The following is a 17,320-nucleotide window of genomic DNA, read 5'->3' as shown; positions in this document are numbered from 1 at the left end:
CTCTGTAATTCTCATATTCAGTTTTATTTCCCTTTTTACATATGGGTACTATTAGAGCTCTACTCCAATCATCAGGAATTTGTTCCTCTGTCCAGGCCTTCTGAACTATGCAGTGCAGCCACTATAAGACTTTTATACCTCCATACTTGAGCATTACTGGTTGAATTTCATCTACTCCTGCTGCCATTCCACATTTCAGGCTTTGTAGGTAGTTTTTGGTACTGAGACCACATATTAATATAAAGAGTTTATTAAAAATAAACAATTAAATTAAATAAACATTTAAAAAATTAAATTTTTTAACTGCTTATTTTTAATAAACTCTTTATATTAATATGTAGTCTCAATACTGAAATCTACAGAACTGATTAACCACAGAAACCTATGTTTACATTTTGATGGCTTTTTCAACTTCAAGTATGGATATTTTTTTATTTTTATTTTGATTTAACCAATAAGAATACAATTTGGTCAGCTAAATCCCAAATTGTCAGCCCATCCTCGTTCGTTCAGTATCAAAGTAGATACCAAACAGGGTGCACCACGAGAAGGTGAGGATTGGACATTAGGTCAGAAGCCCTTTCTTTATGTGGATGCTGTTATACTTCTAAATAAATCCGCTACAAGTCTGCAAGATTCTCTGACTAAATTGAATAGCTGTTGTAATAGATATGGTATGAAGGTCAGTAATAAAAAGACAAAGACAATGAAAATAGGCAGAATCATTGAAAATGTCAACTGTGTTGTGAATGGAGAACCTGTGGAACAAGTAAAACATTTCAGCTACTTAGGCACAATTTTTACTGAAGATGGTAAACTAAATATAGAAATAGACAACAGAATCAGCAAAGCTGGTATCGTGGGAAGTCAATTGAATAAATTCATATGGAATAAGAAAGAAATTAGTCGGAACACTAAATTAGCTGTATACAAGACAGTGTTCAAACCAATTTTAACTTATGGATCTGAGAGCTGGGTCAGAAGTAAAACACTTGACCAAAGACTAGAGACCGCAGATATGAGAGTCCTGAGAAAGATTAGAGGCGTGAACAGATGGCATCAATGGCAATATCATATTAAAAATGAGGATATTAGGAAAGAACTTGACATTGTCAGCATCCAGGAATGCGTTAGCAGAGCTAATCTCAGATGGTATGGTCACTTAAATAGAGTGGGAGAGGAAAGATTAGCAAAACAAGTGTTCACTGCTAGGTTGGCAGGAAAACGACCCAGAGGAAGACCAAGATATAGGTGGATTGATACGGTACAAAGTGCCTTAGACGATAGAAATATACGATTTGATAATGTTGGAGTGTTGACAAGTAACAGACTGATTTGGAGGAAAATTGTAGATAGGAAGTTAGTAATGATGTAATTTTTTCATATAATACTGTCATATCCTGTACACCCCTTGAGGGTACATGGCAGGAATTTGATGATGATGATGAAGTATGGATATGTATTTCTGATTGCATGCCTGTTGAATATTTTTTTATTTTTTTATTATTTTTTTTTATCACTGTGCTATCACTGATTGTTTCATTCAGCAATTTTCAAAGTAATTACTCCATAAATCAAGGATATCTTTTTCTCAGATTTTTCATGCCACCTCATCATCATCAAATTCCTGCCATGTACCCTCAAGGGGGTGTACAGGATATGATAGTACTACATGAAAAATTTACATCATTACTAACTTCCTATCTACAATTTTCCTCCAAATCAGTCTGTTAGTTGTCAGACTCCAACATCAGAGCTTATATTTCTATCGTCTAAGTCACATTGTACCGCATGAATCCGCCTATATCTTGGTCTTCCACTGGGTCATTTTCCTAGCAACCTGGCAGAGAACACTTGTTTTGCTAATCTTTCCTGGCCTATTCTGTTTACGTAAACATACCACCTGAGACTAGCTCTGCTAATGCATTCCTGGATGCTGACAATATCAAGTTCTTTCCTAATATCCTCGTTTTTAATATGATATTGCCACTGATGCCATCTGTTCACCCATTTAATCTTTCTCAGAACTCCCATATCTGCGGTCTCTAGCCTTTAGTTAAGTGTTTTACTTCTGACCCAGCTTTCAGATCCATAAGTTAAAATTGGTTTGAACACTGTCTTGTATACAGCTAATTTAGTGTTCAAACTAATTTCTCTCTTATTCCATATGAATTTATATAATTGACTTCCTACCATACCAGCTTTGTTGATTCTGTTGTCTATTTCCATATGTAATTTACCATCTTCACTAAAAATCGTACCTAAGTAGCTGAAATGTTTTACTTGAACAGGTTCTCCGTTCAAAACACAGTTGACATTTTCAATTATTTTGCCTATTTTCATTGTTTTCATCTTTTTATTGTTGACCTTCATACCATATCTATTACAGCAGTTATTCAATTTAGTAAGGGAATCTTGCAGATATGTACTACATATCTGCAAGATTTATTTAGAAGTATAACATTTATTATGTTATATATTATGTTATAACAGATTTATTTAGAAGTATAACATCTTCTGCATAAAGCAAAGAGCTGACATTAACATCTCCAATTTTGATATCATGTTTAATACCACTTTCCTTCATAATGTGATCCATATTGATAATGAATAATAGCCTTGTCTCACATCAGATTTAACATTAAACCATCTTCCTGTACTTCCTTCAATTCTAACTGCTAATTTGCAATTCAAATAAAGACCAAGTATTGCTTGATATAATGCCCCATTGACACCATATAACTATAGCGTATTGAACAGCTTCTCTCTTGGCACCTTGTTATGCCTTTTCCAGATTGACAAAATTTAAATACAGATCTTTGTTATATTCTCTTGATTTCTCCACTATTTGTTGTAAAGTGAAGATCTGATCCTGACAGCCTCTATTTCCCCTGAATCCAGCTTGTTCTTCACCAACTTTTCTTCCACAATTCTTCTCAACAGTTTCTCAAGTAAACTTGCATAAATCTTACCAGGAACACTAAGTAGGGAAATACCTCTGTAATTCTCACATTGTTTTATTTCCCTTTTTATATATGGGTTCTATGAGAGCTTTACTCCAATCATCGGGAATTCGTCCCTCTGTCCAGGCTTTCTGGACTATGCAGTGCAGCCACTATAAGACTTTTATACCACCATACTTCAGCATTTCTGGACGAATATCATATACTCCTGCTGCGTTTCCACATTTCAAGTCTTTGATGGCTTTTTCTACTTCAAGTATGGATATGTATTCCTAACTGTATGCCTGTTGAGTGTTTTTTACCACTGTACTATCACTGCTAGTTTCATTTAGCAATTTTTCGACGTAATTACTCCATACTTCAATGATATCTTTTTCTCCCATTTTCATGTCATCTTTATCATCTCTAACTCCTTTTAGAGCACTCTTTCCTCCATTCCTAAGCTTCTTCAACAACCTCCAGAATATTTTGCAACCTTCTTGATATTTATTTTCTATGTTCTTGCAAAAGTCCTCCCATGACTTTTGTTTAGCTAGTTTTACACAGCGTTTTTAGCTTTCTTACATTTGTCTCTGTATTCTCTAAGAGCACAAGCTGATTTATTTGCCAGGAACTTTTGATATGCTTTCTTCTTTTCCTTTACTGCCTCTTTAACTTCCTATGCCTACCATGGAGTTCTGATTTTTCTATCCTTGTAGACAACCTCACCACATGCCTCACTGACTGAATCAATCAGGGTTTTCTTCAAGGCTTGCCACTAAATCTTCAAGGTTTGGTTCCTGTTCTCAAACTCTTTCATTTTTACCTCAGTAATCTTTGTGTATTTTAGTCTACAGTTCACATCTGAGAGCTGCTCAACTTTTATTCGCTTTAAAACTTTCTTACTTGTCATTCTTTTCAATATGAAATTCAATTTTATCCTGCTCATCAATTTAATGCCACCTTTATCATCTAATTTCTTTTACAGCATTTTTTTCTCCATTTCTGAGCTTTTTCACGAACCTCAAGAATATCTTGCCACCTTCTTGATATTTATTTTGTATGTTCTTACCAAAGTTTTCCAATCACTTTTGTTTAGTTAGTTTTACACAGTGTTCAGCTTTCTTACATTTGTCTCTTTAGTCTCTAAGAGTAGAAGCTGACATTCACCAGAAACTTTTTTGACATGCTTTCTTCTTTTCCTTCACTGCCTCTTTAACTTCCTGTGTCCACCATGAAGTTCTGATTTTTCTATCCTTGCAGACAAGCTCACCACATGACTCTCTGGCTGAATCAATGTTTTCTTTAGGGCTTGCCACCGAATCTCCAATGTTTTGTTCCTCTACTCAATCTCTTTCATTTGTTTGGACTCCCTTGCCACCTCCAGGGAGTCCAAGGACCCATCGAGGAAGGGCATCTACTCTACAACTCTCTGTCTCCCAACTACACCAACTCCATCTACAGCCGACCACCACCACTAGTATTTTCAGAGACAATCTTAAACATCCATGTCCATGGCAGGATTCAAACTCACTGCCTTTTGGCTGGAGAGCAGATATGCTAGCCACTGGACCACAAAAGACCAGTATTATAACATTTGCGTATTTTGATCTACAGTTTACATCTGAGAGCTGCACAACTTTTATTCGCTTTAAAACTTCTTATGTTCATCTTTTCAATATGAAATTCAGTTTTATCCTGCTGAAGACTAAATGGTGTTCACTTCAACTTTCAAATTCTCTGTACACTCTAGTGTCCTGCACAGCTGAGAAAACATCACAATTTAACTATAACATATCAATGAGACTTCTCTTATTCACTGCTTCTTCTCTCCATTTGAATTTGCACATTTTTATGTAGGAACATTGTGTAAGTAATAATCAGTTGATGTCCCGAGCAAAAATCCAACAGGTGTTTGCATTATTATTAGCTTTGCTCTTTTCTCCAAATTTTCCCAAAATATTTTTGTATGTCTGACAAACATTTCCTACTCTGCTATTTAGATCTTCAACAAGGACCAACTTTTCCTTTTTCACTGTGTCAGTTGCATTCTCTCAAGTCTCAAAAACTTCCTTCCCTTCTATCTTAGTAGAACTTTCTGTGGGACCATAGGCACAAATATATCTTAATGTCCAGTTCCCCATTCTGATATTTGCCCATATCACTCTACTTGATATTGCCTGCTATTCAAGAAGATTAGCTTCATATTTAGTATTGAATACTATAGCTACTCTTTTTCTTTGATTGTTATTGCCTGAATATAACATTTTGTATTTATTGCTTACAGAGATCTCACTAGTTTTTGTCTTTATTGTTTCAGTCACCCCTATTATGTCAATCTGGTATTTATCCAATTCCACAGCCAACTCCATTTCTTTGTCATTCAGGCTTCTTACATTGATAGTACCAATCCTGAACTCTTGTGATGTTGAGCTGGGATGCGTTTCAAGATTTGTTCCAGTAGCTAACTTTCTGCTGTGTGATCTGGTTCCTTGGCGAAAACAACAGGGGAGCCCTTGTTGTTTTCACTGACAGATCATGCTGGTTGGGCAATGCCCCAGCCATCATGATCTGTCATGTTGTATTATCATTTTACATTGTGGTTTAGCCAATAAGAATACAATTTGGTCAGCTAAATCCCAAATTTCCCACTCATCCTCGTTCATTCAGTATCGTAGTAACAGGGTGCAGCACGAGAAAGTGAGGACTGGACATTAGGTCAGAAGCCCTGGTCGATTCTCCATGTTCCTTTAGAGGCTATGTGGAGGTCTCTTCTCAGTTATACAGTGTTTACCCTTAAGCACCCTTTCTCCCACTTACACAAGGTTATTTTTCAAATGTATAGTACATTTTGTACAATGTATAGGCCGAGGATCAAATTATAAAATTAATTAAAAAAAACTCCCTATTTTTTTAAATCAATTTTATGGTTTTCTATTTTTTACAACTATTGGATGGAGGGTGATGTTTGTCTCCTGCACTTTAGGCATACTATATAATCTGGGAGTGATGAAGCATCTTGATTTTTAAGATTTTCTCTAAATTCAAAAGTACTAGAGATCATATTATTAGTTTTTATATGTGACAACCAAGTGTAATCATTCTTCCCATTTCTGAATATGGGAAAGCGTCCATTCTTAATGTCATACAATTTAAAATGACTTTTGAATTCTTTTGTCTGCTTTGAGTATAACGATTTCACCATTGTCATGTAAACAAAAAAAAACTTATAAAGCATCTTTCTCTGATGCTTTGATATTATTTTTTGGCAGACGACTATTTAATAAAACAAAAGCACTAAGTAATTTTGTGGATAATGCTTCATGTGAGACAGAAATTTAGTAGCTTTTTCAACACTGGCTATGATATCCACTTTTCGAATGTGTCTTGGAGTAATAGTATAATTAAAAGTCTTTGTTTAATTATGTCATTACTCCAAGATATAGGACTCAATATTTACAATGTTTGTCATCTACTGTTGACTTTCTTTGAATGCATACCTTCTATGGCATTCCATATATTTGGGGATATTGAATTAGCCAGAGTATTATGTAGGTGATATGCTTTTTGTTCAGTGGAGAGCATGTCTGATCTAGTTTTTTTGTATTTTGGCTCACAAAAGGAAAAACCTGCATTTCTATATATCCTCTGCACTTTTGCAGAAGATATGTTTTCTTTCATTCTTAAAAATGCAGGAATGGAATTATACAATTATCTATAATCAACGAGTTAAAACCCGATTATTTATTATTCAATTTTACATCCTTTTTTTTTTTCAAACTGGTGCACAATGAAAGCATTATTCTAATCATCTGGAATTCAATCTTCTGATTAAACCCCCTCAATTATGCAATTGAGATTATACAATTTAGACATGTCATGTTCCTGAGGGCTTTTTATTCTTCCAATACTGAAATAAAGGAAATTCAACATACATACCTAGTCCTTATGAATTTCAAATAGTGAGAATTGAATGTGCAAATAATAATAATAATGATGCATTCCTCTGAGTAGGTATGTAGTTACAAGTATGCTGCTTGTTACCACCATGGTTTTATTGCTATTTATGTCATTTGATAATTTTTCAAAGTAATTATTACAGATATTCAGAATATTTTTATCTTCATGTAAAATAATCATAATCTGATTTGCTTTTTAGTACTCTTTCCTTCATTTATTAAATTTTTCAGAACATTTTCAGTTTTCCCAAAAAATATTCCTGAACTGCTTCTGTAAGAAATTTTTTTTTCCCTCACACACACACACACACACACACACACACACTTCCATGTACTTCCTTGGACCAATCTAGTAATGTTAGCTTCAGATGTTGTTCATCTCTAAGATGTACTTTCCAATTGCAAACAGAAAGTATAGAAAGTTTTGTTTGCATTCTGCTGCGTTTTACATTATGAGAAAATATTAAGGACAGTGATCAAAACTTGCTCCACCTTTGCTCCAAGTTGTCCTAGTGTTGTACTACCAGGTGATGACTTACGCTTGGACTCACCGAAAGTTCTTCGGCATGAAACTCTTAGATTTCAATCTTCAAGTTTCTTATTCAGCTTTGAAATAATGAGGGATTTATGATCCCCTTAACTTAATTTACGTCGCCAAAAAATATAGCCTCTTGGCTCTTTATTGTATAAATATATGAGAATTTCAAGAAACACTTACTTCATTCACTACTACTGTATCTCCAATAAAAAGTGCATATATTCTGGCTTGTTTATCATTTCCGGCTGCCTTGTTCTCTAATCCAGAAAATCCAACATTGATGTTAAATACCATACCTGCAATTAAAAATAATTTGATTATGGCAAAACAGCAGAAGCACACAAATAAAGCAAATACCAAACACTGTATTAAAAATATACCTCTTAATAAACAATCTACTCTTAACTTGTAGGACATACACTAAAATACTGTATTCCAGATATGTCATAATGCACTAACTCATATTTAGGACAAACTGTAACATACTATATGCAAGAAAACACATCATTCTAACTATAAGAAAACATTTCTGCATATTGAATAGTTTATACATCTAGCTCTCACTACAGCAAACACTAATATAAAAAAATTACTCACTTAACAAATTACAGAAAAGCACAAATCAAAATTTCATAGATGCAATGTTATGTTAAAAGAAATTTGGTATAGTCAACTATACACTATAACAAACTGTTCCTGTGGTCCTCCAAGTTTTAGTGAGAGTTAACTGAATATGCAGATCAAATCTCATCAAAAATTCAATGTAAAAAATATTCATTATATATATAAAAAAAAAAACTACGTTGGATGTTTAATAGAATGAAGATAGCACAAGGAATGAATTAAACAGAGTTTAATGCTTCCAATATTTCATCTCTGTCGCAGACATTTTCAGGTCTGCAATATATATTGTAACAAACATGCATTACACTGTTAATTCATCCCTTGTGCTGTTTTCATTCCATTAAATAACCAATATGAGTTCTAACCAGCATCTGAGCCTAAACATACAAATAATGAAAACACATTTAATGTCAACTTATAACGAGATGATTCTGGCATGTGGGGAATTCTTTTTTTCCATCTTTGTGTCATAAAAGTGTTATTGAAAGATATTGCTCTTTATCTGAATGAGGATTAGAAAAGGCTGGAATGAGGAAATGCAGATTAACAATTACACACACACCCGAACTTCATACTGTCCAAGCAGTCATAGTGATATCTGCCAAAGATGAAGGGTGTTTAGATGTCAGAAAAGTACTCATGCAAATATTTTTCACTAGAAAACTAAGCAATATAGTGTCTGAAACAAATCATTACACTGACTAGTAGGCCTGCAGTCAAACCAGAATATGAGCCTATATCGTCAAGCTTGATTATGGAAACAGTGACAAAGTATATCAGTTTCTTGGACTGATAACATTAACTGGAACTGATCAAAAGCCAGACACTGGAGTTCCAATCCACTACTTCCTTCAATCTTCACATCAGACAATGTCAATAAATCATTTGTATTCATTCAAAAATTCCTTCAATGATAATTTAACCATTCCAAAAAACAGCACGACATATGCACTTTCTAAAATAAGATCTGTAATATTAGTGAATTTTTTAAATAGATTATTTAGCACAGAAATTCCAAACAATGCACATTCTAGAAGAACACCTTTCTCTCTTAATAATATATGCTCTAACCCATATTTATCTGATAAACCAGATAAATATGGGTTAGAGCAAATATTGTTGCAAAATTATACCAATTTTTAAATATAAAGTATACCTAGGAGTGAACCTAGTAAAAGATATGTTGAGCAAAGGATACAAAATCTATATGAACAATTACTACAAATATAATTCAGTCATTTCTAGATTTCTGAAAAAGAAGAACAATTATACCTGTAACTTTTCATTTGGGGGGTGGACCTTAACAGATGAAATTGGTTGCAAAAAAAAAAAAAAAAGGAGTGGGGGGGGCGGATGCATGAGTAAAAATGCAATTGTTTTGCAGCTGCATCAAGACTAAACAATACCAAATCATAAAAAAGATAGTCTTCATCTGTAGTAGACTATAACATGTATATAAGAAGTGTAGATTGTACCGATGCAATATTCAAATATTATCCTTGAGCAAGGAAAACTCTGAAGTAGACAAATTCTTTTTCCATTTGTTGTATATGTTAGCATCATGCTTTCATACTGTAAAAAAAGGTTTCTTGAAGAATCATCTCTCTCAGGTACAGTTCATTCCTAGATGTTATGTTGCACTGTACCAGAAAGAGAGAGAGAGAAGATCAACAGAAAGTACAAAAATAGTTTATTGACATGTGTAAGTCATCCAATAAATATAATTTCAGGCGAGCTGTCAGGGTAATGCCTATCAAGTGTGTACAATACAAGGAAAATGTTTCTCATAATGCCATATTTGTGCAAGAAATGATATTAAAAAGAATCTAGATATTACTGTAATATCTAGATCCTTGGTAAGAGCATATTTGGTACCAAGGACAACGATACCATAGAAAACCTATAAGAAACCACAGAAATAGCTTGTCATAGTTGGTAGTTTGGTATACTGTTTTAGCACTATCACTGTACCCATGGAGTTTTGGTTGGACTTTCAGTAGTTTGTTGGTTATAGCAGTGTTTGGAGTTATGAGAGGCAACTGTACATGTAAAGTAATTTTTTTTTAATTAGTTATAAAATTTTATATATTAGATTCATTCAAATTTTTATTTTTTTTTAATTCAGCATTAAAAAATTACTATTATTGAAATAGTTGATCAGGAAAAGGTTTCTTTGGGACTAATATCTGACCATTTATTTAAATGTTAAGGTGAATTTCTGGCAGCAAACTGTGCTGCTATATTCTAAAGCCAATTAATTACATGGACAATTACATAATGTACACCACGAAACCACACTTACATAGCAGCAATTCTGCAACTGTTGACTGCAAGAACAGCAACATACATAAGCATTCAGATTTCAAACAGGAAGTGACTTTACAACACATTTGCTTGAAAAAAGAAATATGATCAAATTGTGAAAAGAATCACTTTTATAGAGGAACAGATATAAATTGGATTGGACAGATTATTTCTATAATATGGCACAGCATTACAACCCTCACCAAATTTGAAAAAAAAAAACCAGTTGCCTCACTTTATCTAAAATATGGAATAAAAGTTGAGACCCCTCATCAAGTTTCCATGACTGCTTTCATAAAGGACATTAGTTAGGACTATAGGTTCCTTCCTTTCATACTCTGTGCTTACCTTCCCGCTAGTGTGCCTGCATGCATGTGCTCAGTTGCATTTCTTTGTGAGCATGAAGATGTCTTGATGACTAAGGCAAAATTAATAAATTAACTAAATAAATTTAGTTAATAATTATCATCTTTAGATGAGTGTTCTCTCCATTAAACAAAACACGAGTAATAATCAACATCTAAATATCATACCAGATTGCTTGATATGTGGGATTCACATAAACAACATGCAAATAAGAACTCTGTGATGACCAGAGGAAGTAAAAGAATCAGTCCACAAAAAGTAGCACAAAAGAAGTTCTAGATAGTTAGTTGGACTGTTTAGAATTATGACTGAAGAAACTAAGCCCATGATGCTATCATATTAAGAATAAACTAAAGAAATAGAAAAACTCACATGGGAAAAACTTGATGTTAATTAGTAACATTTTAGCCTATGCTTCACAGACATCTTCAGTACAACAATGGAACAGCAATTAAATAATAACATAAATGCTAAGAAGTGCCACCTTAGTAGCCAGTGTTAGATAAAAAAATGTTTTTTTTCCCCATAATTTTCTTAGCATTCTTCTTATGATACACAAACTACTAAGGTGTGCTCTTTAGAATTTCTGTACCTTTCCATTAATTAACTGCTTTCCATTTTTGTACTGAAGATGCCTGTGAAGCATAGGCATTCATGTGAAACATTTGATTAAGCATTTTTTAATCTTTATCAATATTTTGCACAAAGACATATTCATGACTGTACAAGAATCTTCACAAGCTAGTATGTTATAAAAAGGATATTGTACAAAATATAATATTAAAGCTACAAAGCTATGTTTAAACTCCCTCTCGCATCCAGGATTTATACCAAATTAAGTGTACTTATAACCATTCATCTTCATGCATATCAAGGATTTAGGACTAGTGTGGCCTATTCTGGCCTTAGAAGTCATTGTTGAATCGTTTAAGAGGACATTCTGGTTTTCTTTTTCCTAATGGCTTGTACTTTAAGGCTTGTTTTGGTAATCTTTCTATTTTCATTCTTTGAACGTGTTCCATTCATAAATAGGTGAAACTGAACACAGAGTGAAATCAGAAGAAAAAAAAAAAAAAGAAATCCACAAAAGCCATATTGAGGCATCCAATAGCAATAGTGGTCTCACACCGAGTAATGAGATTCATCTCGCACCTGAAGACAATAGCAAACATCCACACCCACTGAGGGATTCAAATCTGCAGCCTGTTGGTCAGAGAGATGCATTAGCCATTCAGTCCAACTAAGACAAATAAGAGCAACTCTTATACTGTAATATCTTCTTTGTCTTCATTATTCCATTTCACCTGCCGTCAGCTATCCTACTCCATAATTGTCATTCATGATATTCTGTCCTGGATCATCGATATCTCCAAGTTGGCAATTTGGAAGTCTTTTAAAAGAATGAGGATCTACCATGCTCTCTCAGTTCCGTACACATTTCCATCACCTTTTGCATCATGTGATCTACAGAGCATTTCATGATGTGTACAAACTGTCTAAGCTAGTACTCAGTTATTTTATCAGCAACAGATTTAACTTTGAAGATCCCATGGATTTGTTATGCACTTTTTCCAGCATGATAATGCCATTGGTCCACGTCAGCATCTTCACCTCAATGGCACATAGCTTTTGTCCAACAATTCATGTCACATATAATGGCAGGCTGTACTGCCATTTTATATATCTTTTCCTGTGCTTGTACTAGCATCCTTCTGTCACATAATAGTCTGGAGAGCACACACTCGATTTCATCCAGCCAGTGTTTGTGAATTATTCCAAACACCATACCTCAAGATCCCTCACTCAGGAAGATACCCTTCTTGAGTGAGGTATCTTGAAGATATATGGTTTTTTTGAAAAACACAGCACATGTATTCGGTCTTCTGTCTGCTAATTTGCAAGCTACCTGCATTTATCTAGTATCAACTGTAAGTCTTCTGGATTGTCACTCATTAGGCCAATGTCATTGATATATAAAACATTCCATGAGACAAGTCGCTGAATGTCTGCCGTTATAGTTCATGGCCAAACTGTACAGGAGTAGGACTTAGAACCAATTCATGATTTACTACCAGCTTGATTTCAAATTCTTCGTTGGTTCTCATTGCTAGTACATGTCTTTCACTTGGTTAATATAGCATTCTTGGACCTTCTGTGATTCTCAATGCTTACCATATTAACTTCCATGGAACCCGATCAAAGGTCTTTTCAAGAGCAATAAAGACTAGGTGCAGGGTCTTTTTGTAATCTTTTGTAACTTTTTGGATAAAGTTTATTGCATATTAAATCTCTAATTGAACCAATGACTTTGAACCAGAGAATTGAATTCTGTGGCCCTGTAACTCTTACAGAGCCATACACCTTTATTTTTATAGAACAGTATCAGGTAATGTTTCCTCTATCCATCTGACATTGTCTCTGTGAGGATCCTGTTGAAAAGATTTGCCAGGAAGGTTACACCCACCACACCCAACCTTTTCCACAATTCAGTTGGAATTTCTTCAGCTCCTCTGGCTTGTTGTTTGCCATTTTATCAACTGCTGTCTGATTCTGTGTTCTCTGGCACAGGGAACTTTATATTGTTGGAAGGTCAGACAAAACTTCATTAGGGTTGGTTTCATTTAGCAGGTGATGGTAATACTCCTTCCATCTCTATCTTATTCCACATTCTTTGAAAATAACACTCCTGTTCATTCTTTATGTATTTAACTGCCTTGATGTCTTTTGAACCACTATGTCTTTATTGTGCAATCTTGGGGATTTCCTTATCGGGTCGAATTCCAGATGACTGGAGTAGAGATCCCTCAATTTGTAGCCCAAATGCAGCTCCTGGTTTCCCTATAATTTTTATATACATTTCATAGCATTGACTTTTAGTAACCCTATGCAAATAAATGATCACTAAAAGCATATGTATTAAATTTTTCTCAAATTTCTCCTGGCTACGGACACAGACTATTGGTTGCTGATATCATTTAAAGCAGTGGGTCTTAACCTTTTTAGTGACCGGCACCCCCTTGAATCTAAAAATAAGTTCTCGCACCCCCTTGAAAAATGTGTTTCTATTTCTTTATTTAGGAAATTACATCTATTGCAAGATAATTTATTTATTGAAAAATAAACACATACATTTACATATACATACAAAACAATATCTCAATTTTTAATGGCTATGTTGTTGTTGTTGTTTATTCATAATAATACTGTTGAAGCGAGGTCCTTTTTTGAAAGAGCCAAGCGTAAGTCATCACTTGCATTTAAGTGATTTCTGGCTTTTGTTTTTATGTGCAAAAGTGATGAAAATACAATTTCACACAGGTAGGTGGTTGCAAATGGTAAAAGTGTCTGCAATACTGCTTTTGCCAGTTGTGGATAAGGTTCTAACTGTGTACACCAGAATTGTTCTAAATCCAGTTTTTCAAATTCCATTTGAATACGTGCATTGGGTCGTATTTCAATAAGATCGTCTTTTATTAAATAGCTGTCGTCCATCGAATCTGGGTCAAAATTTAGAAACTTCTCTCGCACCCCTGAAAATGCTTTCACACACCCCCAGGAGTGCACACCCCATGTTAAGAACCACTGATTTAAAGGAAAGAGATGGTGGCATTTCAGTATTAATTTTCACCCAATTATGGAGATCAGAGGAGGAAAAAAACAGTGAAAAACAACCAATTCTGGGACATGTCGAGACCTGACAAATGATGAGCACAAGTACAAATTCATCTGAATTGGCAGTACCCTATTCCAGCCACTTTCAGTCAGAGCCCATTGAGACATTTGCCGATAAGTTTTGTGAAGTGTTTGAGTTCTTCCCTAGTGTCTTGTGTCCAGATGTGGGTGATTTGTTAACTTTTTTGTTAATTTATCAAGTAATTCAGAAGTTTATCCGGTAATAAAGTGATTATAGACTTGGTAATCAGAGTTCAATATTTTAAGAGTCCAACCCAAAGTGAGTATTATTCTGCATGGAAATGAAATAGTTCAGTAAATAATGGATGTCTATGATATATGATATGGTGAAAAAAAAGTACTAAACTTTGATTTCCCCCATCAGTATATGCCCTATGAAATATGCTATTCAACTGCATGCACATTAACAGAGGAGCACGCGTACAGTCTATAGACATGGTGTTTACACTGGAAGAAAAGATGTTTTACTGTTGAGCATTATTTTCATTCATACAGAGTTGGTAAAGCAAATGGTCCAAGCCTACAACATATTTGTATGCAGTTTGTTCACTGTTTTCGTAAGCATGTCCCAAGCAATAGTATTACCATTGCCTTAATTAAGAGGTTCTGATGTACCAGGAGTGTTCTGCAGCAATTCAAAGGGCATTCAGGAAGACTGAACTGTTAACACAAATGAGAATCACAGGCATGTGTTATTACAGTCACTGAAACACAGTCAACGCCGAACAGCAGTAAAACTTGGGATATTGGGGTGGTCACTACAGAGAATCCTTAAGGAGCTGGGTGCCTTTTCGTACGTCATTCAAGTGGATCAGTGTTTAACAGCAATGGATTACACAGCATGGTGAGAATACTGTGCACCCGTGCTAGCCAATGTCTATGAAGATGTGACCTTCCTCCATAATGTGTGGTTCTCAGACAAAGTACATTTCTATCTAAGCCGTCACATAAACAGACGAACCTACACGTCTCTTGGTTTCTCAAGACCCGAATTTGTCCAAGATAAACATGGTGTGGTTTCTGGCCATGCATAATTGGGCCCTACTCCATTGAAGAGGCTAACATAACCATGACTTTGAATAGCAAATGCTAATTTGTGTGTTGGTTCCGTTCACCCAAGATTTGCATAGGATGCATTGTGCAAAAAACATCCCATTTCATGCATGGGTATTCCAACAGGACGGAGCAACCTGTGACACATCATGTGGCTCTGGAGCCTATTTATCAGAACACTTACTCAGGAGGCTTATTTTGAGGTTCACAGAATTCTCGTACCCTTCATGTTCTCCTGATCTCACATCACTTGATACCTTCATTTGGAGTATGTTGAAGAAATGGGTATTCCACCATGACCTGCCTTCACACTTTGATGAACTAAGGGATAAAAATTACATGATATGTCCAACAGATGTCCCAGCCCTTGTTCTCCAAGATGACAGAGAATCTTTGCATGTGCTACGAAACCTGTCTTGAAAGACAAGGTGCCCATTTTTGTTTTGCCCATTGATGTTTTATTCAACCAAATTCCACCAATAGTTGTGGATGCACATATCACCATGTGTAAACATATTTCACTGTTAACTCTATACCCATTTACTCTTTAACATACATTGTTGCAGTTATTCACTTTATTTTTTTGCACCATACTCTGTGTATGTATATATATCATTATATTTAAATATTTACAGTGTAGTAAAATGGTACTCAGATGTAATAGTAGCCGAAGATACAACTATTTTAAGGAATTTTACATGAAAGTATTTTGAAATTTCTAAAATTCTGAGTGCTAGAAGTATATTTTGTATTGGAAGCAAGTTAACATGGTTGCGAATGATAGTAACAAAAGGTACAAAAGTGAAAGCCAGAGTGTATGAAAATAGGAATGCAAATATTGAAGTGAACGAAGGTAAAAGAAATGCAAATAATGACAGAGAAAGAAGGAGAGAGATCAATACTGAAAAAAAGTGAAATGAATGATGTAGTGGGTGATGAAGTAAATGGTGAGATAGAAGAGCAATGAAGAAAAGTAACATGAGTTTTAAAGTGGACAAAGCATTTGCTTCAACACTTGGAGAATTGGTGCGTAGTACAGAAGTAGAGATAGAAAGACAAATCATGAAAAAAAAAAAGTGAAAGAGCGTGAAAAGGAGAAAAACGCAATGATATTCCCAGATCAGAAATGTACAAGATTAGAGTGTTTTCCAGTAGCAAAGGATAAACATGTGAAAGAGCTATTGGAACGTCAAAAGAGAAAGATGCAAGTTTCAACAGGTATGAATAATATAAAAAGTGTAAATCATGCATATGACAGAGGATATGGAAGAGCTACTGAAAAAAAAAAAAAAAGCAAAGGAGAATAAAGGTTACATTGTAATTCTGTTATCCTGGTGTGATAAGAATGAGCTCAGAAGAGCAATGACAGCAAATGGGGCGGTTGAACAGGTTGCATAGGAGGATGAGGAGGAATGGTGTTTGTGGATGTAGACTTTGATGGGTGAAAACTTACCATATTTTTCCGTGTATAAGACGAACCCTACTCTTTTGAACCCAAAATTAAGAAATAATATTTTAAACATAAAACAGAACACATTTGATTTTTTTTTTAAATATTCAAAGTATATTTAGTAATTAGGTAATATTTGTAAGATACATACTAAGATGCAATTTTTTAGGGATGCATTTTCTGAGCCAACTTGATTCGTGTTCTCATGGCCAACCCTTCTCTCCTCATGAAGTTGAAGCACTATTTTGCCTTTCCTGTGAAATCAACAATGTTCATTTATCATGCAAACCTTTTTGCCTCATATTGAATAAGGTTGGTTGACACACACATATCCCATTCTGGAGCTACTCCATAATCAAAGTCTTAAGCCTCTGCTCCAAGTTTGGCCATT

At 34.7% G+C, this 17,320-nt stretch overlaps 1 protein-coding gene across 1 annotated transcript in view; it reads right to left on the bottom strand.

Moving 5' to 3' along the window:
* dre4 (SPT16 homolog, facilitates chromatin remodeling subunit dre4) overlaps positions 1-17,320 on the bottom strand; it is a 371,785-nt gene that overhangs the window by 259,875 nt on the left and 94,590 nt on the right. The window contains exon 10 of the mRNA XM_090398585.1: positions 7,620-7,735. Coding sequence (XP_090254711.1) covers positions 7,620-7,735 — 116 coding nt within the window. The remainder of the gene's footprint in view (positions 1-7,619; positions 7,736-17,320) is intronic.

The sequence above is a fragment of the Typopeltis vanoorti genome, chromosome 9, assembly GCF_054136105.1.
Source record: "Typopeltis vanoorti isolate ZY-2024b chromosome 9, IOZ_Tvanoo_1.0, whole genome shotgun sequence".
Taxonomy (NCBI): domain Eukaryota; kingdom Metazoa; phylum Arthropoda; class Arachnida; order Uropygi; family Thelyphonidae; genus Typopeltis; species Typopeltis vanoorti.
This window is presented reverse-complemented; position numbering and strand designations above follow the sequence as displayed.